Source organism: Rattus rattus, chromosome 4 (assembly GCF_011064425.1).
Source record: "Rattus rattus isolate New Zealand chromosome 4, Rrattus_CSIRO_v1, whole genome shotgun sequence".
NCBI classification, from domain to species: domain Eukaryota; kingdom Metazoa; phylum Chordata; class Mammalia; order Rodentia; family Muridae; genus Rattus; species Rattus rattus.
The window spans coordinates 2,360,329-2,387,783 of NC_046157.1; the positions used below are offsets into that span (position 1 = coordinate 2,360,329).

Sequence of the window (27,455 nt, forward strand, 5' to 3'; positions counted from 1 at the left end):
TTGGCCTCCCTGTCTCCTAGTCAAAGGTGTCAGCCCTTGGTGCCATGTCTGTGTGAGGTATAAAAATAAAGCCTGTTGTCAAACGGCAAGGTTTCTGTAGTTGGCTTGCCATCAGCTGAGCTATGGAGGACAAACCATGTTCCTACCGCATCCACTAGGAGCAAAGGATGTGTCAGGATTTCAGAGCCTGTGGAGCCCAGGGTTTCTGGGGTCCTGGTGCTTCTCTGCCACCACCTTGTAGGCAGCTTTTAAGCGTGGCTTGAGAAGAGTGCACCTGCAGACTCTGTCTATGCAGAGCCCTCTGCTGCTGCTCTGTCTCATAACCTGCCTCTCTTGTTTCTTGTTTCATTTTAGAGGACAGGATCTTGCTTTATTTATGGCCTTGACGATCCTCCTGCCTCCACTGTATCTGGCCCCACATTGTGACCTGTCATAATTGTGAGGTATCCACTTGCTTATAGCCAGAGGAGTCGACAGAGAGGCATAGGAAGGCAGGGCAGTCCAGGGTCTGGACTGATGTCCCAGGCAGGTGGCTGCAGAAGTGTCAAGGACAGCCAGGGGTGAGCAGCAGTCACACTCTGAGATGATGTAACAGCAGCTGGAAGTGGATGAAGACATACAATCTCCCAGAAACACAAAGGCCTATGGTTTAACATCAGACATGCAAACAAGAGCAGCTGCACCCCTGGACCAACAGCTCTGGAGATTCTGTGGATTCCAGGGTTTGGGGTAAAACTGAAGCCTGAGTTAGGATGTAATGTGGCTACTCTGCGGATGTGCTTAGTGACAGAAAACCCCGTGACACGACACTGCCTCCAGAGGGGCATCTGCCCACACTTAAACACTAGGGAAAGGTTCAGGGGAAGCAGAGCGCTGAGGAGCAGGTGGTGGCTGCAAGTGATCTGGACGTGGACCCAGTGGGTTCTTTTCACCACACACACAGACAACTGTCCTAGAATCAAAAGTTGGTAAGCCAGGCATGGTGGCAACTGCCTTTACTCAAACTGCTTGGGAAGGTAGAGGTCTCTGCCTCTTAGTTGACTTCTAGGACAGCCCAGGGTATAGACAGACTGTCTCAAAACCATAAAAAAGGAGCAGGTGAGGGTTGGGGATTTAGCTTAGCAAGCGCAAGGCCCTGGGTTCGGTCCCCGGCCCCGAAAAAAAGAAAAAAAAAAAAAAAAAGGAGCAGGTGGCTGAAGACTCAGAGGGAGCCGCCTCTCTATGAGAACCTTGGGCTTGCTCAGAACAGCAGTCCTGACTGGGCTCAGCAGGTCTTCACGGTCCATGCAGAAAGGTAGGCGACTGAGTAGTTTGGACAGCAAGCATGCTGACCCAAGCAAGAGCACAAGTGCTCTGTGGAGAGTGTCAAGGTGAGGAAGCCCATGAGACCCTGTCACAGTAGCTCAGGCGTAGCAACTCCTGCCTTGGGATCCAGACCAGGTAGGTCCACGTTCTCAACCTCCTTACTTTCTCTTGACGGTCTCCCTACATAGCCCAGGTTGTCCTCGAACATCAACCCCTTGTGCCTTGGTATCCTGAATGCTAAGACTATAGAGACCCCCTTGAAAATCTCCATTTTTAACAGGACACATAAATGGTAGCACTGGCCAAGGAATGTGTTGAATGGGCACACAGCCATACTGAGGCCGACTGAGACCACTGGCACCAGATGAGGAAGGGGATGCCAGGAGTCCCAGGGGCCCAAACTGGACCCAGGTCATAGGCAACAGATTTATTGGTTCACAGCCCAAACTGATGGCAAGGATAAAGGGCTCAGGGACAGACCTGGAGGCCCACAGCCCTGCACCCCTACCAGGATCCCTGAGGCCAGCCTGCTGCTACCAGGAGCTGAAGTCCCCAAAGCCCCGACTGGGCCTTTTCTTGACTGTGGGGATGGCTGTGCTGGTGGATGGTTCTTCCTCTGCTGCTCGTTTCCTGAGACATGAAAAAAAAAATACTCCAGTTGCCACAGAAGAGCCAGGAGCCTATGCTGTGAGCTCTGCACAGACAGCCTTCCCTTCAGAAGCCCCCTCTCCACACAGTGCTGCTCCACAGTCGAGCCAGTACCATCCTTGGGCTGCACAGGGGCCTTGTCTAGAACCTCACGAGGCAGGCAGGACCCTTAGCCATAGTCTCCAGTCTGGCCTGTGCTGCTCCGGCCACTACTTGGTCACTGTGAAGCACTGTGAGGAGAGGTCCCAGCTTCCAGGGGGATATGGGAGATGCCACCCATCAATCACACTCACGTGGCTGCAGGGTTGATGTACTTGCCCACCCCCTGGCGGTATGTCTGGGGGCCCTGGTTTCCAGGCTGGGGCTGGTTCGTCTTGGCCTTGGCCTCTGGATCCACCTGGTGCTGTGTCTTCTTCCGCTCCTGGGCAATCTGGGAGGTAGCAAGACTGTCACACAGAACCCAGGGTGGATCTTCTCACCCCCATATAGAAGGGAGAGCCTCTGAGTGTGCCCTTCTGCCCCTAACCACCAAGGACGTGACTTGCGTGGCCCCCTCCTCACCTGGGCGTCGGCCTCCTCATAGGGATCCACAAACACCGTAGTGGTACAGATGCGCACTTCTTCCTGGTGGCAGAGAGGCTACGTGAGCAGGCAGTAGACTTTGCCAAATAGCACCTCGTGGGTGTGGTGCTCTGTTCTCCCTTAGCGCATACCTTAGGGCGGTCAGTTTTGGGGTCACTCTCCACATTCTCCATAGCTGTCAGCGTGTCAAAGCCCCCGACAACCCTGCAGCAGAGGGACAAGAGCTGGCTGGGTCCCCGAGTACCCTGAGCAGAGGAGCATCATGGCAGAGGTGAGACCTACCATGAAGTGACTGGCAGAGTAGTCACGATACAGGACAGGGTGAGCCACCACAGAGAGGTGAGCAGCACACCACACCCAGCCGTGTTTGGTGACTGAAGCGTTCCTGGATGAGCCTCAGTCCTGGTCTCTATACTTCCTTTCCCCGGTTTGCTGAGTCAGGATCTTATATAAACCAGGTTGGCTTTGAACTCACTAACTGAAACAGGCCAAGAACTCTCAAGTGCTAAGAATACCACTGTACCCAGCTTCCCCACCCCCACCACACCCCCATAACTGAACTGTCAGCACGGAATGCAAAAATACCATCTGGGCCTTTCTGGGAAAATCTGCTGACCCTAGACTAGTGGATGAGGAGAAAGCAATGTGGCTCAGGCCTCCAAACGGTGCCCTGAGAGGAAGTATGAGCTAGTGCTGCCTGGGTGTCTCCTCTCCTTGGCCCCATAGGCCTTCCCCCATAGAAATACCCACAGTCCGTAGTGGCAATAAGAGGGGATAATACCAGGTTTGGGAAAGGCAGGGAAGCCCACACTGTACTCCGAATGTGTACAGCATCTGCTCTTACCGTCCAAAGATGGTGTGCTTCTTGTCCAGGTAAGCACAGGACCGGAAGGTGATGAAGCTGGGGGAAGGAAGGAAAGATTAGGAAGCAGCAGGCTGTCCCACCGGTGTGCTCTCGTCCAGTGATGACTGCTCCTCAGTAGAAGCCCTTCCCAGCTTGTAGCTTCCTGCCCACTGCCTGTCTGCCAAGGCCACACAGGTAAATGCAGACCTCTGGTTCTCAGGAGAAAGCCAGAGTATGGTTGCCAACCTCCCATGGAAGGCAAGCAGGAGAGGCAGGCGGCTTGAGCGTGGTCGTTAGACTATTTGGGGGAAGGAAATGGGTTGACTCAACCCCACCGTGAGCCCTGCCAGGGGGAGAGGACTGAGGCAGGCTTCCAAGGTGAAGTACAGTCCAGACGTGTGCTGTCTGGAAGAAGCTCTAGACTGTAGACTAAACAGGTGACAGCAAATGGCTAGATGACATGAGACAAGGGGGGGAGCACCTGCAATCCTAGCAGGAAGTGTGAGGTCCCTACCCTGAGTGGCAAGAGGACAGTCCTATTGCACCAACAGGACAGCACCCCAGCCTGACTGCCTCACCCAGCAAGCAGGGGCACCAAGCAAGTGTGGAAAGCATCAGGCCCACACTACGGACACTTAGTCTCACGACTGTTACTGCTGTTCAACCAGGACTCATTTGACCATGCTAGTCTTGACCTCACTCTGGAACCAAGGATGACAGCTGACTGACTGACTGACTGTCTCCACCTCAGGTGTGCACACTCCCATTTCTACCTGTCTACCCAAAGAAGCCTTTGGTACCTACTTGTAAGTACTGCTTTCAGCTCAGAATGCTATTGGACCAGCTGACTTGGGCTCCTTTACTGAAGGGACCTAGGCTTAGTCTAGGTGTGCAGTACTTTGACTGGATTTGACTTAGGTCCAGCACAATTTTGAGAGAGAACTCTTAGGTCCTTTGAACACTACCCCCAGCAGATGAGTAAAAATAGCTGGACATGGACTCACAACTGAGACTTGTTGGTGTTGGGCCCTGAATTGGCCATGCTGAGCACCCCACGGCCTGTGTGTGAAAGATTGGGACGGAACTCATCTTTGAAAGGCTTGCCCCAGTATGACTCCCCACCTAGAACAGAGAGAAGCACAGTCAGTGGTCAGCCACAGGGCCTCGAGGCAGCCTCCTTGATGACTCCTAGATCCCAGTGTCTTAAATACAAGCTGCTATCTCACCTGTGGGCCCAGGGCTACAAGACGACATTCCAGCAAATGGGTCCAAGTCATAGTTGGCCCATGTAGCTGAAGGCTTGCCCTGTAGGAGCAATGGGGCTACCTTCTTGCATGACAGGAGGGCATGGCCAGACCTGTGAGCAGGTGGGTTCTGAGAACCTCACCTCCCTGTCTTGTGATGGTAGGTCCTGGGGCTTAGCAAAGATGAACTGGTATTGTGGGAAAACTAAGGGGCATGCCCAAGGTAGGTCAGAAGGCCAGTCACTGAGTGGCCAGCCACCCCCAAGTCTGGAAAATTACACACCTAGAACTTAAAACCCAACTCCCTACCAGGCCCCCTAGAACAGTCATATTTATTATTCCAATAGAACAGGGCTGACATTGGCACCTACCTGTGCCTGTACCAGTAGGGTCACCACCCTGGATCTGCAAAAATAAACCACAGTGAGGTCACTCGCTCTGATGCCTATCGCCCCCGCACACCCTGCCTACTAACTGGACAAGCTCCCCACAGCCATGTGCTGCAGTGAGGACAGGGATCTCCTCTCTGACCCCAGGTCCTCCTGGGTGAGCACTGAAGGGCTAGATTCGGGATCGCTGGCACAAGATACACCTTAAGACCCTACCCTGGCCGAACATGGCCAGGGTATCAGGAACAGGGCAAGTACGAGCCTGTTTGTTTCCTGGACATTGCCCATATTACCAAGCATCTATGGCCACACCAACCTGTAGCACTCACCACAAAGTTCCTGATGGACCTGTGAAAGATGGTACCATCATAATACTGTTTCTTGCAGAGCTTGATGAAGTTTTCACAGGTTTTTGGTGTCTGCAAAATATCACAATACTATGAGGCGCAGTAGGTAGCAGCAGAGGCACATGCCATGCAGACTTCATCATAGCTACCTGTCTGGGGACTCTGGCTCAGTCTGACCTCTGAGAGCTGGGCCACGGAGTCCTGCAGCCATATGACAGACACGTGGGGGACAGAGTGCCACGGTCCTTTTCTACGATCTGCACATACACTTACTTACCAAGGAGGTATGTTGCTAAAGGGACTCCAGGGAAGGAAGTCAGGGCCCTTTGGTTCTCAGGTAGATTCAGGCAGGATTTCTTAAAAGCAACCTTACCACAGCTCCACACTTAAGGCCTGCCTACCCAGCTGCTCCCAAACCGCCTGAGAACAGCCATCATACTCACCAGATCACAGTGCAGCTCGAGGTTGAGGTCACCCTTGTTGGTGTGCAGCCTCACATAGCCCTTCTTCTTCACAAACTGGTAGCGCAGGACATCTTCATCAATGACAGCTGCAAACAAGTCCTGAGCTCGGCACTTGCCCTGCACCTCCTCCCTTCAGGCCCTATGGCCCGCCACAGCACATCAGCACTAATGCGCCTCCCATCAGGGGCGCCCACCTCTGAGAAGAACACCAGTGGGGATGCAAGGCAAGTGAGCGGGAGGGAGAGACAGCCAGTACCTGCTTCGTGCGTGGTCTCAGGCACCATGGCGGTAGAGGTGAAGGACGCACTGACCTTCCCTGTGGAGTAGTGGGCCTGCAAGAAAGCCACGTGCTTACACCCCCTGCCATTATCTCTCTTCAAGTGCAGCCCCCCTAACCACCACCCACAGGCACAGGGAGAGCCCAGCCCAACTGGCCGGCAAAGACCAGAGAACCAGATCACTGGGACCCAGAGAGGGAGTGAGGCCACTCTCTAGGTCACACCTAACAGTAAGTCAAGACAGGAAGAACTGCCTGCCACACTAATGTCGCCTTCTCCCAGGATATGCCTCAAAGGCACTCGTAAGTTTCTTTCTGAAGCCTTTTTGTTTTTGTTTTTTGAGAGTAAGAGTTTCTTTCTGTGCATCCCTGGCTGTCCTAGAACTTACTCTGTAGACCAGGCTGGCCTTGAACTCAGAGATCTGCCTGCCTCTGCCTCTTCATTGGGATTAAAGGTATATACATCACCAACACCAGCTGATTTAGGTCAGAAGAGGGAGTCAGATCCCCTGGATAGTGAGCTGCTATGTCAGTGTTGGGAGACAGACCTGGGTTTTCACAAAGACAAGTGTTCTTAACCGTCTCTCTAGTCCATGTTATTTTTATATGCAACAGTACACGGAACAAATGTATTTTCTTCATTATACTGGGGGAAGGGAAACAAAAGAAGACTGCTCTACAATTCGGTAATACCCAGAAGTATGAAAAATTAGATTAGAAAATTATAGATGAACTTTAATTTTCTAAATTTTCCTGAGTAACTCCCTACGTGGGAGACTCCACCTCTGCCTTCCCCATGGCTCAGCTCTCCAGACTCCGCCTACACGGGAGAAAGACAGCACCTGTTGGCTAAAGGTGCTGGAGGAATTCCAACACTACAGCTGCAGATGGGGGTAGGGCAGACAAGCATGCTGGACCCAGGTGAGGCCCAGGTAAGGTCTGGGACCTTGGTAGCTATAGCAACCCCAGCCCTCCCTGCCATCACAGAGCGGCAATACGAGCCCTCGTATCTCTGTCCTGAAATGTCTTTGGAACACCAAAGACAGCAGGTAGCTTGGTCACTGAAACCTGTGTCAAGGCCGCAGCACAAGGCAGCCCTATTCTGCTGAGCCACTGTTGCCATGGGACCCAGGTTGCCAACTATTCCTCCAGCCCGAGAGTGTGCTACTCCATTCTGATCTGCTTGGGGTCCAGTCACCCCAGCAGCCCTGGAGGGCCCCACAATACTGGGAGGATCCCATCTACCATGGCACAAAATACATTCCAGGTCCTGTCAGCACCTTCCCTGGGATCTTTCATGGCTCAGAGGCAGAGCCAGAGTGCCCCACTCACGGCATTCAGTTGGTCCACCTTCTTCTTCTCAGGTGGCTTCACGGTAGCTGCTAAAATCTCATCTCCTTTGAACTCTTTGTAGAGCTCCTGTAGCGTCTCTCGGGTCTCCGCATTTGTATTTTTCAAATAATAAGATGGGTCTTGTTTGGCCTTTTCCTCATCTACGAAACAGTATAATGGAACTGGGCAGCCAAGGTCCCAGAGTTTCAAGATGAGCTAACAGGAACAGAGAAGGAGCTGGCCACATGAGCAGCAGCAACCTGAGAGCTGATTAGGGCAGGTTCTCTGTCTGGCCTTAGCACAGCCATAACTTACCGCCCTTGATGGTCTGGCAGCAGCGCTAGGAAGTGCAGCAAGGGGCGGGGGTTGGGGGGTGAGAGTGGGGGCCCACAGAAGTTATGGTGCTTGGCCCAAGGGCTGAAGGGATGTCCTTCACAGTCAGCAGGAGTCACCCCGTTCTCTCTATCAGCTACACTGCAACCTTCTCACAATGATGTTTTGCTTTTGTGGATTTAAAAGTGTTTATTTCAAGGGAAGGAAGGTCACATGTTGCCTGCTAGGCCAAAGGCTCTAACTTACTGGGCAGTGAGCCTCCCAAGTCCTGGCCTCTGGGTCTCCGGAGCTCAGTTATCCCTCAGCTGTGTGTTCTACCTCTCTAAATCCTGACTGGTCCACATGTGGTTCATTATGAGCATCAGGAGTACTGCTTCCTGCTAAGGTGGGGCCACCTAAGCCCTGGGCATGAGTCTGGCCGGCTCCTTGGTATGGAACCAGTGAGCTCAGATGCTCCAGCCCCTCTGTAGTGTGTCATAGTGTGCTCAACGGCATGGACCAAACTCAGGAAGCAGGAGGGCCAAGGGCCCAGTCTGTACCCTAGACAAGTCTGATGTCACCCAGTCTCACCTACAGCCCTCTGTCACTGTGCCCTAGAAAGAACAGTGGCCAACAGCAATCCAGAAAACAGTGCCACCAGAGCTGGGGAAAGGTAGGTGTCAGTGTTTCCAAGAGGACAGTCAGCTGCTTCTCTAACCGTCTGACAGACAAGGTAGTGCATGCTTGTAATGCCAGCTCTTAGAAGGCGAGTGCAGGAGGAATGCTGCAAACTTAAGAACAGCCGCATCCATACAGCAACTTTCCCGATAGTCAAGATTTCCCAAAATTTAAATCTAGTTAGGCAAAAGCCACTCTGGAGCCCCCCGCAGTGTCTGGGCCCCCAAGAAGAAAGGGCTTGGCCAAGACCCTGTGCTCTACTCACAGCAGCCTTTAGGTGTCCATACCTGGATCTATCATTCGCATGTTATTCTTTACATGGAAGAAGCTGCTGACGTTAAATTTGTCCAAATTGGTGGGGTCCTGTGAGAGGAAGAGAACACTCAGAAGCACAACTGGGCTGTGTTGAAGGCTGGACAGGTGCCTGCAGGGAAGAGGCTGCAGCTGAGCCGTGCGAGGACTACGGTGTGAGACAGGGAAGAAGGCTGCGCCCTGACCTGGTAACAAGCAGAGGTGCAAGTCCAGAGCACAGACCGCCTACCTGCTCATCAAGCAGTGTGCCCTGCCTCTAGACCACAAAACAGGGGGTGGGGCTTGCTGCCAGGTAGCACAGGATGTGGGCGAGGAAGCCACTGGACCAAGCTTCCGTCAGAAAGGAACAAGCCACAGCGTCGTGTAACTCTATGCTAGCCTACACTCTCTCAAGGCCATCCACACCCCACCATGGGGACAGCTGTGCAGATGCTGCTCTGGGAGCAGCCTAAGTGTCCTGACACCTACGACAGTTGTGGGGAGGTGAGAGCCAGAGGTCATGGTTCTCAGTGGCTGTGAGGAAGTGGAAGAGAAGCCACCAAGCCTGGTGAGGAAAGCTGGGGGCAGAGTGGCGCTGAGGGTCAAGGTGAGGCCCTGTCTGTGAAGCTACCTACCTGCAGGGTGATGATGTCTTGCCTGGAAAAGGGCTCATCAGTTAACAGGTCCCTCAAGTTCTTGGCCTTGATGTTTAGCTGTTCCACTGCCTAGAACAGGACAGAGAAATCACGGTTCCTTCTGGAACAGGTATGAGGTAAAGGAGCACACAGAGCCACTCTGGGTTCAGTTTCAGGTGCTCTCATCTGCAATGGCGGAGACAGCTGCTTCAGGCAAGCGCTCCGACGTGGGCTCTCCTGCATCGTGTCCTGTCCTCATCCTAGACTGAGCCAGGAATGGAGATGGCTCCTGTCCCTCCTGCCGACCTGGTACCTTCTCCCTCCTAGAGCCTGTCCTCCTCCTATCTCCCTTTGCTCCCATGTTCCTTCCAGAGTTTGGTCCACGCTGGGGATACCTTCCAGGGTACAAGGAACCCTTCCTTGCTTATGGAGCCCAAACTGCCTGCCTGGGTTTCAGGGCCAAAGGCCACCAGCATCACCTAACTTTATTTTAGAGATGGTGTCTTGTGCTGGAGGCTATGAAGGCCACGAGGACAGGCAAGTTCGTGCTCACTGCTCCTGGTTCCCTCAGCACTCAGCCAGGCACATGTGAGGGCCCAACATTAGAGAGTCCCACTCACTGCAAGGGCAAGGGGGTCTACCTCATAGGTGTAGACATTGCCAGTTGTCCTGATGGCCACGATGTGGATGTTGTCAGTGAACACGGAGTACAGCACTGGACAGTGGTACTGCCCTGGAGAGAGAGCACACGCAGGGCTAGTGGCCCTTAAGGGCTCTGAGTAAACAATCATAACAACACATACTTTAACTGTAGCTACCCAAAAACGGAAGCAGAAGAACGGAGTGCAAGGCCAGCTGGACAATTTACCATGACGCTGTCTCAAAGTGAATTCTGAAGATGAGGAGGAGCAGTGCATTTGCCTAGCAGGTGCTAAGTTCTACAGCCAACAAGTACCACAGGGAAGGAGAGAGGGAAGCAGGGAGGCTGGCGGGAGAGAGGGATGATGGGACAGAGGACAGAGAAGGAAAGAGATGGAACAATCAGTAGTGGTCAGAAAAGGAAGACGGCAAACCGTAGGCCAGACACCAAGACCTGGGAACCCCAGGAGGGCAGCCATTCGGCTCCATGCCGACACCATTAACCAGCTCCTGTTCATTCACTAGACCAAAGCCCTGCTGCCTCACGCAGAACAGCCTGGCAGCCTCGAGACTGGCTGAGGCGACCACTTTCTCCTCCTAAAGCCATGCCAGACAGGGTAAGGCTGATGTTCCCAGAGTCCCATCTCCACCACTCTCCATCTCCTGGCCTTCCTCACCTAGCTTTCCACTCAGCTAGCCAGCCCCAGTAGATGGTCTTCCATCCGCAGAGACCCAACAGACAGTGGAGTGTGGGAGCAAACACTCATGTTACCCACATGCATTTACATAGAATTCTAAAAATCTCAGTTTAAAAAAAAATCACCCGCACAAGCTCACTCAGCGCACGCATATACACACTGAAGAAAAGGAGAAAAGGAAATTTAACCACTCAACCACTGGGCATATATTTGGTGTGACCAGGAAATTCCTATTCATTTTTTTTTCATGTCACGTGCTATTATTAAGATATAAGTCATTATGTTTTTCTTGTTTTGTTTTAAAACAGGGTTCTCTATGTAGCTCTGGCTGTCTTGGAACTTGCTCTGTAGAGCATCTGGCCTTAAAAACACAGAGATCCCAGCCTCCTGAGTGCCAGCCTCTAGGGTGTATGAGACGGCTTCCAGCGTTAGACTCCTGCCATGCAGACACCCTCAGGCACACCTCGGTCTGGAATGGTCCCAGGTCTGCAGTCTCCTCTCAGGCCTGTGTGCTGCCCTCAGCGGGTGTCCTCCTGGCGCCCTCCTCCCTTCCTTTAACCCTGTCTAGAACAGAGAGGACACCTGATGCACTGGTCATCCTTTGCTAGATCCTGCCCCCAACGGAAGCTCTTCTCACTTAGGACTGCATGCATGCACACAGCCACACACGCATGCACACGCATCTCACCCCTACCTGCACATCTCCAGGCAGATAGTACAGGACAACCTGCTCAATATAGGACACATATGACCTATGAACCCAAGGTTGCTGTATCTCAGACAATGAAGAAAGATGCCTGCCCTTCCCTATGCTTGCAACATTTCCCTGGAAAACACCCAGTAAGCACTGACAGCGACCTCGCCCATGGCATTTGTACCAGAGTGAAAAGGAGACCCCTTAGCCCAGCCCACAAAGATCGATCAGACCCCAGGACGAGAGCACAGCAGCTATAGTTATAGCTGCATTATCTGGAAAGGCAACAAGAGGCCACAGAGGGAACTCAGAGTAGGAGGCTCCAAATGAGGCAGAGGGGTGACAGTCTGCTCTGGAGTAGGAATGCTTCCCAAACCCCACAACCACGGATGGGCTGGCCACCCTGGGCCTGGCTCCAAGCAACCTCCACCTCCAGTCATGAACAGCCCAGCTTCACCTAGGCTCATGCACAGGGCCCAACTATGGCACTGGCAGCTCAAAACAGCCTAATTGCCTTTGTGGGACCCACCTGTCCTTAAACCACCTGGACCTTTGGGAAGTCATGTGACATATGGAAAACCAAAAGCGAGTGTCAGAAAGGAACGAGAGAGGCTAGAGATGAGCCTGCGATAAATGCCGGGTTAGCATGTGTAGCCCCATGTTCAACCTCCAACCACAAGAGAAAGGAAAGGAATGCCTGATTATCAGACACAAAGTTGGTGAGAGTAGGAGCTTGGGGTCTCTATGGGCCAGTCCTGGAGCTGGGTATAAAAGGGATTCTCACCTTCACTGTTCTTCGCAAAGTTCAGCTTAATCAGGGACTTCCCATCAAGTTTCTGGAAGACATAATTAACAACAATGAATAAGGGGTGAAGTAACACAGAGGCCACCAAGACAGAGCCACAGGGACAGAACAGAAAGATCTCTGCACAACTGACCCTCTGCAGCTTACAGGAAAACAGAACTCTCTCTGGGGAGTCTCCAAGACACAGCCAGGACTCCCGAGGCCTGCAGAATGGCTCACTGACGCACCTGTACACCCCAGGCGTGAGATCCCCAGATTTACACACAGACACCACCAAGGTAAGGGGGGGTAGTCACTGGGCTAAACGAGGAGGGTGTGGAAGAAAGATTGGTATGTATTTCTACACTGCCTGAACTTCCTTTTTGGTGACAGCTACCAAACCCAGGCCCTTCTATGTATGAAGTGTGTGCTCTGCCACTGAGCTCCATATCTAGCCCTTGTCTGAACATCTGACTTCATATAGGGCTACTTCACGCAGGCTGGAAAACCTGAACTCAATCCCTGGAACCCACAGTGGAGGGAGAGAACCAACTCTCCTGAAGGTGTCCTCTGCCCACATTTGCACCATGGCATTCGAACACCCACATCATAATATTATAATAATTAATAAAGCTACTAAGTAAAATAAAAATGAGTATGTCTACCACTAGTAGGATGTCAAATACAGGCTTAGCTGGTGAAGGTGTTTATCAGAGCCTGACTTTCACAGAGGAAAGAGAGAAGTCCCACAAGCTGTACCCTGACGCACGCACTGTAAGCACACATATACTAAGACAAATACAAAACAAATAAATGTAACGAAGCTCGTGAGAGCACCTGCGTATGCTGCTTATACTACGGTACAAATAGTGTTTAAAAGGAAACAAAACACTGAAAGTGGAAAAGGTATATGCTAGAGCTCACACGTGCTTAACATGGGTAAAGACTTAGGTACAACAGGGGAGGATTCAGCATGCCCGCAGACGAGGAGTGTTAAACAGAACACACCCCTGCGGGGTTCCATGAACAAAGGAAATGGCCCCAGCTTCTAGCTGTGACCAAAATAAAAGCTACATGTAATTTGGAAGTTGCAGAAAACAGTCAAATAACAAGATCTGATGTCCCAAAGAGCACCTGTGATGCAGATTACAAACTTAAGATGCACCCAGGGGTAACCGTAGCAACGTCCAGCAGAGAGAGGTAGAGCTCCTGAGGAAAACTGTAGACAAAGCAGCAGAGGCAGCATCTTGGGAACAGAGGTGGCAGACAACACTAACAGACGTCAAAGAGCAGGCTGCAGCAGGGAGCTCCGGGGTGGCATCCCTAGGTTGTCACAGCCTCAGGTCAGCAAGGCAGAGCACAACAAACTACAAGCTAAGGCAGGGACCTCATAATGAGGACCCCAGTAAGCGATGTTATCCCAGCCTGGATCCTGGAGCTTCAGGGTTGTCAGCCACATTCAAGTGTGGGTCACCAAGGAAGAAAAGCAAACCACTTCGAGAGGTAGACGTCTAACCCAGGCCACTGAAGAGAAACATTTTGAGACCCCGTGTGTAGCACAGTGCCCCTCTCCTCTGGAACAGGGACAAGGCAGGTTGGCAGCATGTGCATCTACACTGGAAAGTCCCCAGGACCCCACACCATCCCAGACTGTCACCAGAACCAGAAAGACTACGACCAGCTTCCTGCCACCCAGTAGATTCGAGCCTTGAATGCTTTTGTTTTGTTTTGTTTGGGACTTTGTAAGTGTGTGTTTTGGGTTTTGTCTTGGGGGGGTGGTGACAGAAAATGTGAACCAAAGCCTTCTGCAAGGGAACGAGTGGAGCTCCACGACTGAGCGATGCCCTCACCCAAGCGTTCTTGCCAAGAGAATGTTGCTCGCAGGCTGAGAAGTGAAGGAGGAATCTGACCCACTCTAACAGGGAGACAGGGTCACCATACTCAACACATTAACAACTCCCTAGATCTGCATGGAAATGTTCCTCCAAAGCTTACAACCCCCACAAACCTGTGGGTGGGACCTTACTTCAAAAGGGAATCTTCAAGGAGGTAATCATGGTAAGATCGGTCACACTGGCACCAGCAGCACAATGGCCCTGGCCTCAGACCCTAAACCAGAGTCCACCAGCCCTTACAGATGATCAGGACGGTAACAACTCCTCAGGAAGCTCTTGGTAAGTTGGGCTAGGTGACACAGTTCTCTCCTTTCTCTCTGCCTCTCACCCAGACAAACATATGATCCCTGACAGTTCTCCCCAGGCCCACTAGGCTCCTTTAGAGCACCTTCCTGACAAATGCAGAGCTGTCCTCAATATGGATCAGGTAATGACCCTACCTGGGCTTCCAACCCACCCAGACTAAGTCTAGGGCCATGAAGGTTCCCCAATATGGCACCTAAATACTGTCATCTCTCTTGTCCTCAGGACTAAACACAACAGCTCTGAAGAGACATCTCAGCCCATTACTCCCTCTCCTTCCCATCCTTCCCTGAGTCACTGTAGCCACCTGACCTGACTGCCCCTTCCCATGTCAGACCCAGCACATACCAAGTTGGTGCCTTAACAGGTACTGCTGAAAGATGAAGACCAAGGCCCACAGAAGGAAAGGAGGCAGACCTCGGACACAGAGGAACCAAGGGCCTAGAGGCTTACTTAGTAAACTGCGTAGACAGTGAGACTACAGAAGGAGCTACAATCTAGAAATATTCTTCTGAGTGGCAGAAGCCCCAGTGTTGGACCTGTATTCAGGTCATATAGCAAATGACTTAGCTGACTGGCTTTCTTTCCACCCATTTAAAAAAACAAGCTGAGACAGGAATGCTGGCACACACCTTTAACCCCAGCACTCGGGAGGCAGAGGCAGGTAGATCTCTGAGTTTAAGGTCAGCCTGGTCTATAAAGTGAGTTCCAGGACAGCCAGGGCTACTACACAGAGAAACATTATCTCAAAAAACAAGGCGAGACAAAACAAAACAACAACAACAACAACAAAATGCCCAGACTATACCTAGAATTGTCAAGGTCATAGATGAGAAGTATCTTCTTTTGCACACTCTTTTTAAGGGTTAAAATGCAAACAACTTTGAAGGGCAGTTAGTTGGCCAGTAGCTATGACACCTGACAAAGCACATACTTTTGACTCAATGGTCCTAGAAGAATAGTCTTATGTGCTCAAGAAATGTGCATGGGGCCATTCTCTGTACTTCTGCATGACAGAAGTTCCAATATAGCCCAGCCACAGACAGACAGTGGACCAAAGCTGGCTTGTGTGAAGTCACTTGCCACCAAGCCTGCCAACCTGAGTTAGATCCCTAGAACCCACATGGTGGGAAGAGAGAACTGAATCCCACAAGTTGCCCTCTAACCCTGTGCTGTGGCAAATGCACCCACGTAGATGTGCATACAAGCTTACACACACGTGCTCAAAATTAAGCAAATAAATATAAACTTTTAAACCAACAGTCTCACAGAAAAAGCTGTGCTTTCTGCACTAACACCCTTGAGGCTCCCCAGCATCTGGCAGAGCACAGAGCAAGACACAGGTGAATTGCCCACTGTGATCCAACTCAAGGGAAAGCATGCAGCCTGACATGGAGGCTAAGGCAGGACCGCCGTGAGTGAGAGGACAGCTGGGGCTGCAGAGTAAGACCCTGTCTCCAGCAAAGAAAGATACAGACAATGGTGTACATTCACAGGAGATCAGTCCAAGACTGCTCAGGATACCGAGGTCCATAAATATTCCAGCCTCATAAAATGCTGTAGCATTTGACCAGAACCTACATGTAGCCTCCCATCAACATTAAGCCATCTCCTGATTGCCTGCTACCTACCACAATATAAATGGTAAACACATATTCTCTGATAGGAAACAATGACAAGAAAAAGCATACAGATCAGTTCACATACAACCTTCCACAAATACTTCTTTATGAACATGGGGGACTGAATCCAAGAATAGACTCTGCAAGTACAGAGTGTCAACATACATACATACATACATACATACGTACTCAGATGTGCACACAGAGGCTACACTCTGGACAATGCAGACTGTCTCTCTCAGGCTCTGTGCAGTTCTCCACACGGAGTGCATGAGACACACACAGACAAAGCAGCCAGGAGCGGAGCAGGCTCTGCGTGAGCACCTACCTCTCCAGTGCTCGGATTGGTCCCATACTTCTTAAGCCATGGGACAATGTTCCTGATAGGAAAAGAGAACAAAAAGTGTCACCAGGGGGCTGGAGAGATGGCTCAGGAGCAAAGAGCACTTGGTGTTCTTGCACAGGGCCTGAGCTCCCAGCACCCACATGACATGACAATACCAACCATCTGTAATTCTAGTCCCAGAGAATCCATTCCTCTCCCTGCTCCCATAGGTACTGCACGCGTGTACACACAGACACGCAGGTAGAACATCCACACATATAAAATAAAAATAAATCTTAAAAAAAAAAAAGGAAAAGAGAAAAAGATCACCAGAGCACACAGCACAGCTGGCAGTGACAACACCTGAGGCCTTAGGGCGGTGCCCAGGTGACAGTGGAGAGCAGGCGGTACTGCAGTTACATACAAACCAGAACTCTAACTGGGCAAAGGGCACACAGACGTGAGTATGTCTATATAACGAAACACTGGGTCAGCAGCCATGCAGAGTGACCCCGAGAGACGCATGGTGTAAGCCTCGCTATCTGGGAGATTTATGAGACCGGGCAGTCACCTGAACCCAGATACTCAACGCCAGCCTGAGCAATACAGCGAGACTCCCCTTGCACCCACAAAAGAAGTCTGTGTACAGGGCCAAGAGGGAATAAGCACTCACAGATGATCTTGGATAGCGAGACCATTGTGGTAAATTGTTCTATTGAAGTATTTTCCTTTTTTTTAGGATCTAAAACAAGTTTCGCTAGAACATAAACAGGGCTTCAGAATACAATGCTGGGAACTGTGTGCCTCCCATCATAGCTCTGCTCTCATCATCTCTCTAGTCCACAGCAGGTAAGGAGCTGGTGCTAAGACACAGAGGAGAAGGCTTCATCTTCACTCCAAGCACTGCCACAGCATCTGCCAGCTAGTGCTGCCTGCCAGAGGTCACAGAGCACTTCTGCCATTCCCTGAAGGCCTGGCTGTCCCTCCCAGGTACCAAAGAGGCTCACTCAGAAATCATGAGATTTCTAGGGACAAGATTTTAGCAACCTTGACCCTGCTTAGAGCCACAAACTCAACATTCCTTTCTCCAATTGGTACCAAGAATCTAGCATATTTATTAAATCAAAGTTAAATGTAGAGTGCTGGGGAGAGACAGCTTAGTGGATAAAGTACTTTCTATGCAAGCACAAAAGACTGAAATTTGTATTCCAAGAACCATGTTAAAGCCAGACACAGGGCTAGAGAGATGGCTCAGCGGTTAAAAGCACCGACTGCTCTACCAGAGGTCCTGAGTTCAATTCCCAGAAACCATACGGTGGCTCACGACCATCTGTAATGGGATCAGATGGTGAGTATAGCTACAGTGTACTCACATACAAACATACATACATACATATATCTTTAAAAAAAAAAAAAAAAAAGCTAGCTGAAGACAGCACCCATCTGTAACTTTAGTAGGAGCTAGACTCATTGGGACAGGTGGAACCCGAAGCCTGCTGGTCAGCCAGTCTAACTGACAGTGCCAGGTTCACTGACAAGGTCTTGTCTCAAAACTCTCAGGTGGAGAGCAACAGAGAGAGCCCTCTCAGGTCGACCTCTGGCCTCCACATATACATGCACCTGATATCACACACTTGGGTGGGTGGGCAGGCAGACAGACACACACACACACGCACACGCACACGCACACATACACATACACACACACACACACACACACACACACACACACACACACACACACAGATGAAGAAATTTAAAAATTTAAGAGGAAACTCACAGCAAGTCGAAGACGACACCTTCCGGGGTGCAGACTGGGTAGACAAAAGGCTGGAGAGAGAGACTGAAAAGAACAGAGATCCCTCATCAGCTTCTGGGCACACTGAGCATGCTCTGGTCCCCACAACCCTGCCCACAGTTCCAGTACCCTCTGCCCCTGATGTCGCACCACTAAGGATAAGTCATTGTCCCAGGAGGAGCCTCAGTACTTGGGGCAGCTGCAGCCCACCTCATGTCACAGGAGAGGTGTCTTGTGGTGGCCTTGAGGAAGCAAGACTGAGATTCCCTCTCTAGATCCCTGCATATCAGTCAGACTAAGCTTCATCCCCAGAGCTACCCTCCCCCACCCAAGACTTCATCAGTGAGGCCCCTGTGGTGTACAGCACGACTCCACCCCATGCGGATGCGGATGCGGATGCGGATGCGACTGCATGACTCCACCCCTCCACATGCGGATGCAGATGCGACTGGGGTGGAGGTCTACAGCAGCCTCAGCTACCACGGCCACTGCTTTTCCTCCTCTCCTGGTCTGGAGCCCTTAATTCTACTACTGTGGAGCAGAGGCAAGTCAGTCTTCTTGAGTTCAATGCCAGCCTGTATACATATTGAGTTCAATGCCAGCCTGTATACATATGGAGTTCCAGGGCAGCCTGTATACATATGGAGTTCCAGGTCAGCCAGAAGCCAGGGCAGCATACAGACCCTATCTTAAAAAAAAAAACAAGGACTGGAGAGATGGCTCAGCGGTTAAGAGCACTGACTGCTCTTCCAGAGGACCTGAGTTCAATTCCCAGCAACCACATGGTGGCTCAAAACCATCTGTAATGGGATCTGATGCCCTCTTCTGGAGTCATATTCATAAATAAACCTTAAAACAAAACAAAATTAAAAAAAAAAAAAAAACCTTTGGCGGGGCAGAGTGGCACATACCTTTATTCCCAGCACTCAGGAGGCAAAGGCTAGGTGGCTCTCTGAGTTCGAAACAAGCCTGGTCTAGACTATACAGCAAGTTCCAGGACAGCCAGGACTACAGAGAGAAACCGTATCTCGAAACAATAAAAACCACCACCAACAAAACCCTCTGAGTATAACTAGCCAGTAGGTGTCTGGAGCAGAAGCAGCAGCAGCCAGTCCCATGGTTACAGTGGGGAGCTTGTTCACAGGGACCAGTTGGGGAGCAGCATCCAGAGGCACAAGAACCAAGAGCAGAAGCGGTGCTCTTTCAAAGATCAGGCTAAACTGAAAGTATCATTCCAACAAGGCTGATGACCAACCAACAGGAGCGCTGAGGAGGGAGCCCTGCCCAGGGACACCTTCTATGACCACAGCATGGGTTTTCCTGGTGGTCCAGATATAGCAAGGTCCAATATCTGGATTAAAACCATATCCAGGCCTTGCACTGTAGTCTGCTCCCTTTGTGTCCCGTGCTGCTGCCTCTCTCCCTTTCTCAGTGCACTGTGGTATCTGGCTGACAGGCCTCAAGTGAGTCACCTGACATTCAGATTAGAACTTGGGAGGGAAGGGACAGCAACATACTAGACTTCCCTACCTTACGGCACCCCTCCCCAGCCTCCCCTTGAGAGGAACAGTATGTGGTGATTGCTGGGTCTCAGACAATGGCCCACATGCCATTAAGCCTCAACGCAACACCTGACAGCTTTGCATGAGCGCTACCCTCCCCTTCCCACCAATCCCTGAGTCCCGAGGAAGGAAAGAAGGGCCTACTGGAGTTGGTACTATTATTGCTGCTGCTACTTAATCTGGGACAAGAACTACTTTCCGGAGGTGACGCCATTCTTCTAAGACTGGTCCTCTCAGCCATAAAATACACTTAACAAGAGAGTCGACCCAACCTCAGAAGGTATGAATGAGGCTAAAAACAACGTGGTAAATACCCATGCACTGTCCTCATGGCTGGGTCCACTTTCTCCCAGTTCAAGGGGTCTTGAGAGGCACAAACATAACCATGCATACACCTCAGAGTTTGGTCAAGTTCACAAAAATGGTACATGTTGAGCATCCCTAAACTTAAAATTTAAAATGTTCCAATTCTTTCTTTCTTTCTTTTTTTAAAGATTTATTTATTTATTATATACAAGTACACTGTAGCTGTCTTCAGACACACCAGAAGAGGGCATCAGATCCCATTACAGATGGTTGTGAGCCACCATGTGGTTGTTGGGATTTGAACTCAGGACCTCTGGAAGAGCAGTCAGCGCTCTTAACCACTGAACCTTCTCTCCAGCTCCCTAACTTTCTTAGTATTACATCAGGCTTCATAAAGTTTTGAATTTGAGGACATTTTAAATTTTGAATTTTTCAGTTCAAGGATGATCAAAAGTTCAAGGATGTCTATGCAGATACATTCCATAAGCAAGTATGGCAGCCTGTAATCCTAATACTTGAGAGGCAGTAGCAGGAGATTCAGGAGTTCAAAGTCAGCCCAAACTACAGTTAGAAGACCTTACCTTAAAACACACACACGCATTTTGGGAGAAATGTTACTCAACAGAGCCAAGGGAAAATAGAAGGCTTTAAAGCTCTTACCTGCAGTGGTCAAAAGGTAAGCGGCGAAAACTTGTCTGTGTGATATCTGTTTAAGATGAAATAAAAAAGAAAACCTATTTGGAAAATATTTCATCTTTGTGCAGCTACCATTAAAACCACATCACCATGGCAGGCAGGCAACTCCGTTAACCCCAGGACTTGAGAGGGAAGCAGAGACAGGTGGATCTCTGTGAGTTCCAGGGCAGCCTGGTCTACAAAGCAAGTTCCAGAGCAGCCAGGACTGTACACCCAGAAACCCTGTTTCAAAAGCAAAAGACAAAACAAACAAACAAAAAAACTCTATTGCTATAAATTCTATTGTTGCTGTTGTTTGGAGAGAGAAGAGTGTGTTATGTGTTGCTAGAGATCAAGTCCAGGGCCTTATATATGCTATAAACTAGGTGCATACCTCCCAGCCTATATCAAGAATCGTTTGGTAGTTGCTAGTCAGTGGTGCCACACACCTTTAATCCCACACATGGGAGGCAGAGGCAGGCAGATCTCTGCATTCAAGGCCAGCCTGGCACACAGTGCAAGTTCTAGGACAGCCAGGCCTATGCAGAGAAACCCTATCTCGGAAAAAAAATCTTTTGGTAGGGGCCTAGAAAGAGGGCTGGGTAATTAAGAACACATTCCGTTCTTACACAAGACCTGAGTTCAGTTCCTAACAGTCACAGCTCACAACCAACTGCTGGTAACTCACCAAGGAACCTAACACCTCTGGCCTCTAAGGCAGGTGTCTCTAAGGACAGGTGTCCACACATGCACGCATGCACGCAAGCACACACCTAAAAACAGACACTAGAGAGATGTCTCAGTGGGCCAGTGTACTTCACTGGAAGTAGAAACAGAAGGAACTACTGACAAGCCAGTCTAGCCCATTAGTGAGCTCTAGGTTTAGTGACAGACCCTGTCTCAACACGAGACGGGCTGAGCAGTGAAGAACACCTTTAATCCTAGCGGTTGGAGGCAGAGACAAGTGAATTTCTATGAGTTCAAGACCAGCTTGATCAACACAGTGAGTTCCAGGGCAGCCAAGGCCACATGAAGATCCTGTTTCAAAAACAAACAAGGGGCTGGAGAAACAGCTCAGAGGTTAAGAGTACCTAATGCTATTGTAGCAGACCAGGGCTGGGTTCCCAGCTCCCACTCTCCTCTGGACTCTAGGGTACTACCCACATGCAAGAGGCGTGTACACATGTGGACAAATGCACATACATGCATACATATAAACAAGTCTTAAATAAAAAGTAACACAAAATATTATGAAAACACAGATGTTTTTAAGATAATTATCAATTGAGGATGACAGGCAATGTTGACCTCTAGCCTCCAAACACACGCACAACCACCTGCACCTCCAGACACATGAGCACCCACCTACACGTACAGACACGTGCGTACCCACCTGCATGTACAAACACATGCGCACCCACCTGCACATACAAACACATGAGCACCCACCCGCACATACAGACACGTGCGTACCCACCTGCATGTACAAACATGTGCAGTACCCACCTGCATGTACAGACACATGCATACCCACCTGCACGTACAGACACATGTGCACCCACCTGCACGTACAGACACATGCAGTACCAGTTTATTGTTGTTTACTCTTTTTTTTTTTTTTTTCTGGAGCTGGGGACCGAACCCAGGGCCTTGTGCTTCCTAGGCAAGCGCTCTACCACTGAGCTAAATCCCCAACCCTGTTGTTTACTCTTTTGAGATGGGGTTTCTCTGTGTAGCTCTGGCTGTCCAGGAATTAAAAGCATTTACCACAACACCTGGATTCACATAGCATCTTTTGATATTATCAAATCACAAATCAAGGCCAGGCATGTTAGCTCATGCCTTTAATCCTAGCACTTGGGAGGCAGAAGCAGGCAAATCTCTAAGTTCAAAACTAGCCTGGTCTACAGAGTGAATTCTAGGACAGACAGGCTACACAGAAAAACCGACACCTTCAAAAAACCAAAAACAAAACCTGTGCGCGCGCACACACACAGACACACACACAGACACACACACACACACACACACAGAGAGAGAGAGAGAGAGAGAGAGAGAGAGAGAGAGCAAACTAGAGATGGCTCAGTGCTTAAGAGCACTCCAGAGAATCCAGGTTCAGCTCCCAAAATCCCCACGGTGGCTCACAACTGTCCATCACTCCCGTCCCCACGGTGGCTCACAACTGTCCATCACTCCCGTCCCGAGGGATCCAGTGCCTCTTCTGGCCTCCTAGCCAGACATATACAGACATGGCACTCATCCACATCAAATAAGCGAATCTTTAAGGAGATAACATGACCCAAGAGTGGAAGTCCATGCATGTCATTCCAGCACTCAAGAAGCTGACATAAAAGAATCTTAAGTTCAAGGTTTACCTGGGCTACGTAGTATAGGCTAGCCTGACCTACAAAGTAAAACAAAACAAATCTCAGAAGGTCGGCAACACGGCTCAGTGGATAAAGGCTCCTACCATGTAAACCTGACCATCTGAGTTCAATTTCTGGAACGTATACCCAATAATAAAATCATAAATAAAAAAAAAATACTAAAGACTGACTGTGTAGCTCAGTAATGGAACATTTGCTTAGTATATGCAAGGGCCTGGATTTGATCTCCAACATTTTGAAAATGTAAAGATACAAAAAAAAAAAAAAAAAGACAAAAGACCAAAACACATGTCCTTGAGCTGGAAAAGGACCTGAATAGTAAAGCATTTACCTGGCATGCAGGCACAAAACCGTAAGTTCACAAATAGGTGGGCTGGGAATATATACAATATTTGTGTTTGTTGTTCCAAAGCAGGGTTTCTCTGTGTATCCCTAGCTGTCATAGAACTCACTCTGTAGACTAGCCTGGCCTCAAAACAGCCTCTGTCCTCTGAGTGCTGGGATTCAAGGTGTGCATCACGATCAACCCAGCACATAGAATTTTGTCTTTAAAGCATGTATTCGTTACCAATTATTACAACTGTGACTATGACTGGGCACAGGGACATATGCCTGTAATTCCAGGACTAGTGAGGCAGAGCAGAAGGATCTTGAATCAAGACCAGCCTGATTTTCCTTTTTTTTTTTTTTTTTTTCCGAGCTGGGGACCAACCCAGGCCTTGCGCTTGAAGGCAAGCGCTTACCACTGAGCTAAATCCCAACCCCGCTAAGACTATCTTTAAAAGAGAAAAAAATATGAGGGAGCTGAGAGATATTTTAGCAGTTAAGAGCACTGGCTGCGGGGTTGGGGATTTAGCTCAGTGGTTAGAGCGCTTGCCTAGGAAGCGCAAGACCCTGGGTTCGGGTCCCCAGCTCCAAAAAAAAACCAAAAAAAAAAAAAAAAAAAAAAGAGCACTGGCTGCTATTCCAGAGGACCCAGGTTCCCAGTACCCACAGGGCAGCTCACAGCCATCTGTAACTGCAGTTCCAGGGGATCTGACACCCTTCACAGACACACATGCAGGCCAAATGCCAATGTACATAAAATAAATAAATCCTTTCTCCTACAGCCTTGGCAACTTCCTTGGGTACTAACCTTCCTTTTTTTCCTCCTATAAAGAATAAGGTTGTAGCACTTCCTAGAGAAAAGGTCATTTTAAATTATATTTTTAAACCTCTCCTCTAAAATGGAAGTATACTGTACTATGTTGAGTATATGTCCTATTTAACAACTCCAGACTCAGCCAAGTTATCTACTATAATGTCAGTGTTCTGATCATTCTGGATCGTTCTGGAAGCTGGCATTCTTCAGGACCATGAGCATCCCCTTACCTGGCTTCCTGCCACCATAGAAATGAGTGTACTCGGCACAGGTGATGTACCTGAGGAAGACAGAGTATATGTTATTGGGTCCTGTCGCAGACAGACAGAAGCTGTAGAAATAACTTATGACAGAACTCCCACTCACTTAGCAAAGACACATTAAACACCTGCATTGACACTGCACATAGAAGCACAAGAGTCGGAAGGATAAAGAGACATCAACAGTGCCTTGTCCAGAAGGAAATAAACTGGATTTATAGCCTCTCTGACAGGGGGAAAGCGCTAGGCATACAAAGACCTGGGGAGGGAAGCCCTTTACAGGAGTCTTTCTTACTGAGGCTGGGGCAGGACAAACTGAATGTGTTCCAGAAAGGAGATAGCAGAGGAGAGTGTGGTGAGGTACATAGGAGCAGACAGACGGAATCAAGGCACTGGCCAAATCACAAACGAGTCCATGATCAAGTCTAAGTGTGATGGGAAGCTGGTGGGTGGGTTTGAGCAGGATCGAGACATGATCTAACATGGCTCCAGTTGCTCTGTGTATGCTTCTACTACGTTAGGATGAGAATTGTCTTCAGTCTATACATAGTAAATCAGGGACCCTCTATGTAACCACTGGGCTAGGCTAGGAATAGGGCATGTCCTATGGCAGGCTTAGGTGTGAAAATTACCGAGTTCCCTTTTAGTATACCAGTTTTGAGAAAGCTGTAAGTTTTCCAAGTGGAGAAAAAGCTGCTGACTTAGAGCAAGAGAGACTATCAGAACAGATCCACCACAAAGATGAGGGAGAGAAGGGGAGGGGAAGCCCTGCAAAGAGGGATGAAACAGAGATCGTGCGCAGATAAAAATACAACGTGAATGTAAGATCCCACTAAAGGCTGACTTTGGAAAGGGAAGAAGACCCAGGGCTGAAGAGCTGGATACTAGATCCGGCAATACTGAAGTCAAAGGTATCCTTGCAAGCAGTTGGGGGCGGGGGGCATCCGACTATAACTAGTTTGAAGAGAGAGCAGAAAACAGAAAGTACAGTAGCAAATGGGAGGGGAACATGGAGCACGGCCTGCAAGTCTTCAACTAGAAGGCTGTTGCCTGTGTGAAGGCTGACAGGCTCGAGCCAGGACGAAGCGGACCTGGCTGTGCATGGTAGACAACCAACTCCGAGGCAAAAAAGGAAGCGGTAGGGGAAAAGCCCAGAAGTTAGTCCGGCCGCAGAACGCCTTGGCCCGCACAGGCTGCGGTGAGGGACGATACCGCGCCTGTGAGAGATGAGGCTTTTAGAACCTTCAGCACCTCGACGAGATGAGACAAGAGACGCGGGCCGACTTACATCTTGTCCTTCTGGTGCTGTCGCTTCCCCATGGTGGCGACGAACCGAGATCACAGCAGACACTCAGACTCTAGCGCCTCCGCTTTCTCAACTACTTCCGGAATTCGACGCGCCAGGCACCGGAAGTTAGAATTAGGCATTCTGGGAATTGTGGTTCCCAGGTTCCTAGGGTACATGCTGGATGCTGGCTTTGAGCTAGTCTGAGGCTTGCTGCCTTTGAGTAGAGTCTGCTTTTCCTGTCTCCCACCAAACTGCGTTGGCCTCCCCCAAGCCCTCGAAAACGTATCTGTACACTGTCTGGCTACTTGTTCAGTCCATACTATGCTAGACAGACTCGCTCAGACATGACTTCCTCTGTATCTAAAGGCCTTCAACCTTTTACACCTTCTTCTCCAAAGCCATGTCCATCTTTTTCTCTCAACTCATTTCAAGTCTCAACTCTTGGGATTGGGGATTTAGCTCAGCGGTAGAGCGCTTGCCTAGCACGCGCAAGGCCCTGGGTTCGGTCCCCAGCTCCGGGGGGAAAAAAAAAAAAAGTCTCAACTCTTTTCTCTCATTCGGTCCCCACGCGGGCCAATCAGCTAGCAGGTGACCACGTTCTCCCTGCTCCTTCTATGTCCAGATTCTTAGTCTGAGTCTCTTGACCTGGGAGAGTATCCCAAATTTCCTTTTTTAAATCTTGTGTGTGGTCAAGTAGGTGCCATGCCACAAGCATGGGGTTCAGAGGACAAGTCAGGAGTTTGTTCTCCTTGCCAGACTTGTACAGCTTTTATTTGCTAAGGCATCTCTCCAGCCTTTATTGTTGATTTGTGTACATTGGTGCTTTACCTGCATGTATGTCTGTGTGAGGGTGTTAGATCCCCCGGAACTGGAATTACAAATGGTTATGAGTTGCCACGTGGGTGCCAGGTATTGAACCCAGGTCCTTTGGAAGAGCAGCCATGGAGTCATCTCTCCAGCCCACTAAGTTCGTAAATAACATTCTACCAAAGCCAAGTCACCGGCAGTTGGAGAAGCACATGAAAAGTTCTTGTCTACATATCTGATCAAAGAATTCTCAATCTCTCTGTCATCTGTTCCAAATCTCCACTTTGATACTAAATGATATGTCCTACACCCTAACCCTGACTTCCTGATAAGATCTTCAACCAAATAATCCAGTCCCTAGGGCTGGAGAGATGGCTCAGTGGTTAAGAGTACTGACTGCTCATCCAGAGGTCCTGAGTTCAATTCCTGGTAACCACATGGTGGCTCACAGCCATCTGTAATGGGATCCTATGCCCTCTTCTGGTGTGTCTGAGGACAGCAACAGTGAACTCATACATAAAATAAAGAAATCTTAAAAACAAACAAAAACAAACAAACAACAAAAACAAACCCTAGCCTTGCAAGTTTTGGGATATTAAAAAAAATTCTCCTGTGTTTGAGACTATCTCTCAAACCTCACTTTAGGGAAATAACCCTGTCTAACTGAAAATAAAGCTTGCTTAATTCAACCAAAAAATGTGGGTCAGGGGTTGGGGATTTAGCTCAGTGGTAGAGCGCTTGCCTAGCAAGCACAAGGCCCTGGGTTCTGTCCCCAGCTCCGAAAAAAAAGAAAAAAAAAATGTGGGTCAATGGTCTTACTCTCATTTGGTAGGATTAATGAGGACCACCATCCATCCAGGTAAGCAAAGGCAGTCAGTTATCTGTGTCTTATTTCATGGCTTCTGCCTTCTAAATAAATCTCA

At 49.7% G+C, this 27,455-nt stretch overlaps 1 protein-coding gene across 1 annotated transcript; it reads right to left on the reverse strand.

Moving 5' to 3' along the window:
• Positions 1 to 1,670: 1,670 nt before the first annotated feature.
• On the reverse strand, positions 1,671 to 25,811 carry Ppil2 (peptidylprolyl isomerase like 2). The gene is made up of 20 exons (XM_032899841.1): positions 25,726 to 25,811; positions 24,408 to 24,457; positions 20,635 to 20,680; positions 18,089 to 18,151; positions 16,312 to 16,363; positions 12,164 to 12,215; positions 9,990 to 10,081; positions 9,349 to 9,438; positions 8,710 to 8,785; positions 7,433 to 7,593; positions 6,080 to 6,155; positions 5,803 to 5,909; positions 5,342 to 5,431; positions 4,995 to 5,028; positions 4,384 to 4,501; positions 3,380 to 3,436; positions 2,667 to 2,739; positions 2,515 to 2,577; positions 2,247 to 2,383; positions 1,671 to 1,935 (listed from the first exon to the last, which is right to left on the reverse strand). The coding sequence occupies exons 1-20, from the start codon at positions 25,755 to 25,757 to the stop codon at positions 1,839 to 1,841; spliced, it is 1,566 nt and encodes a 521-aa protein (XP_032755732.1). The 5' UTR covers positions 25,758 to 25,811; the 3' UTR covers positions 1,671 to 1,838.
• Between the last annotated feature and the right edge of the window lie 1,644 nt (positions 25,812 to 27,455).

What these genes read in the sequence shown, in the direction of transcription:
- Ppil2 (XM_032899841.1), bottom strand. Translation starts at nt 25,757, where the DNA reads ATGGGGAAGCGACAGCACCAGAAGGACAAGAT. An exon ending in CAGCACCAGAAGGACAAGAT is followed by an intron (nt 24,458 to 25,725) that starts GTAAGTCGGCCC and finishes TGTCTTCCTCAG; the next exon opens with GTACATCACCTGTGCCGAGT. An exon ending in GGTGTCGTCTTCGACTTGCT is followed by an intron (nt 16,364 to 18,088) that starts GTGAGTTTCCTC and finishes TTTTCCTATCAG; the next exon opens with GAACATTGTCCCATGGCTTA.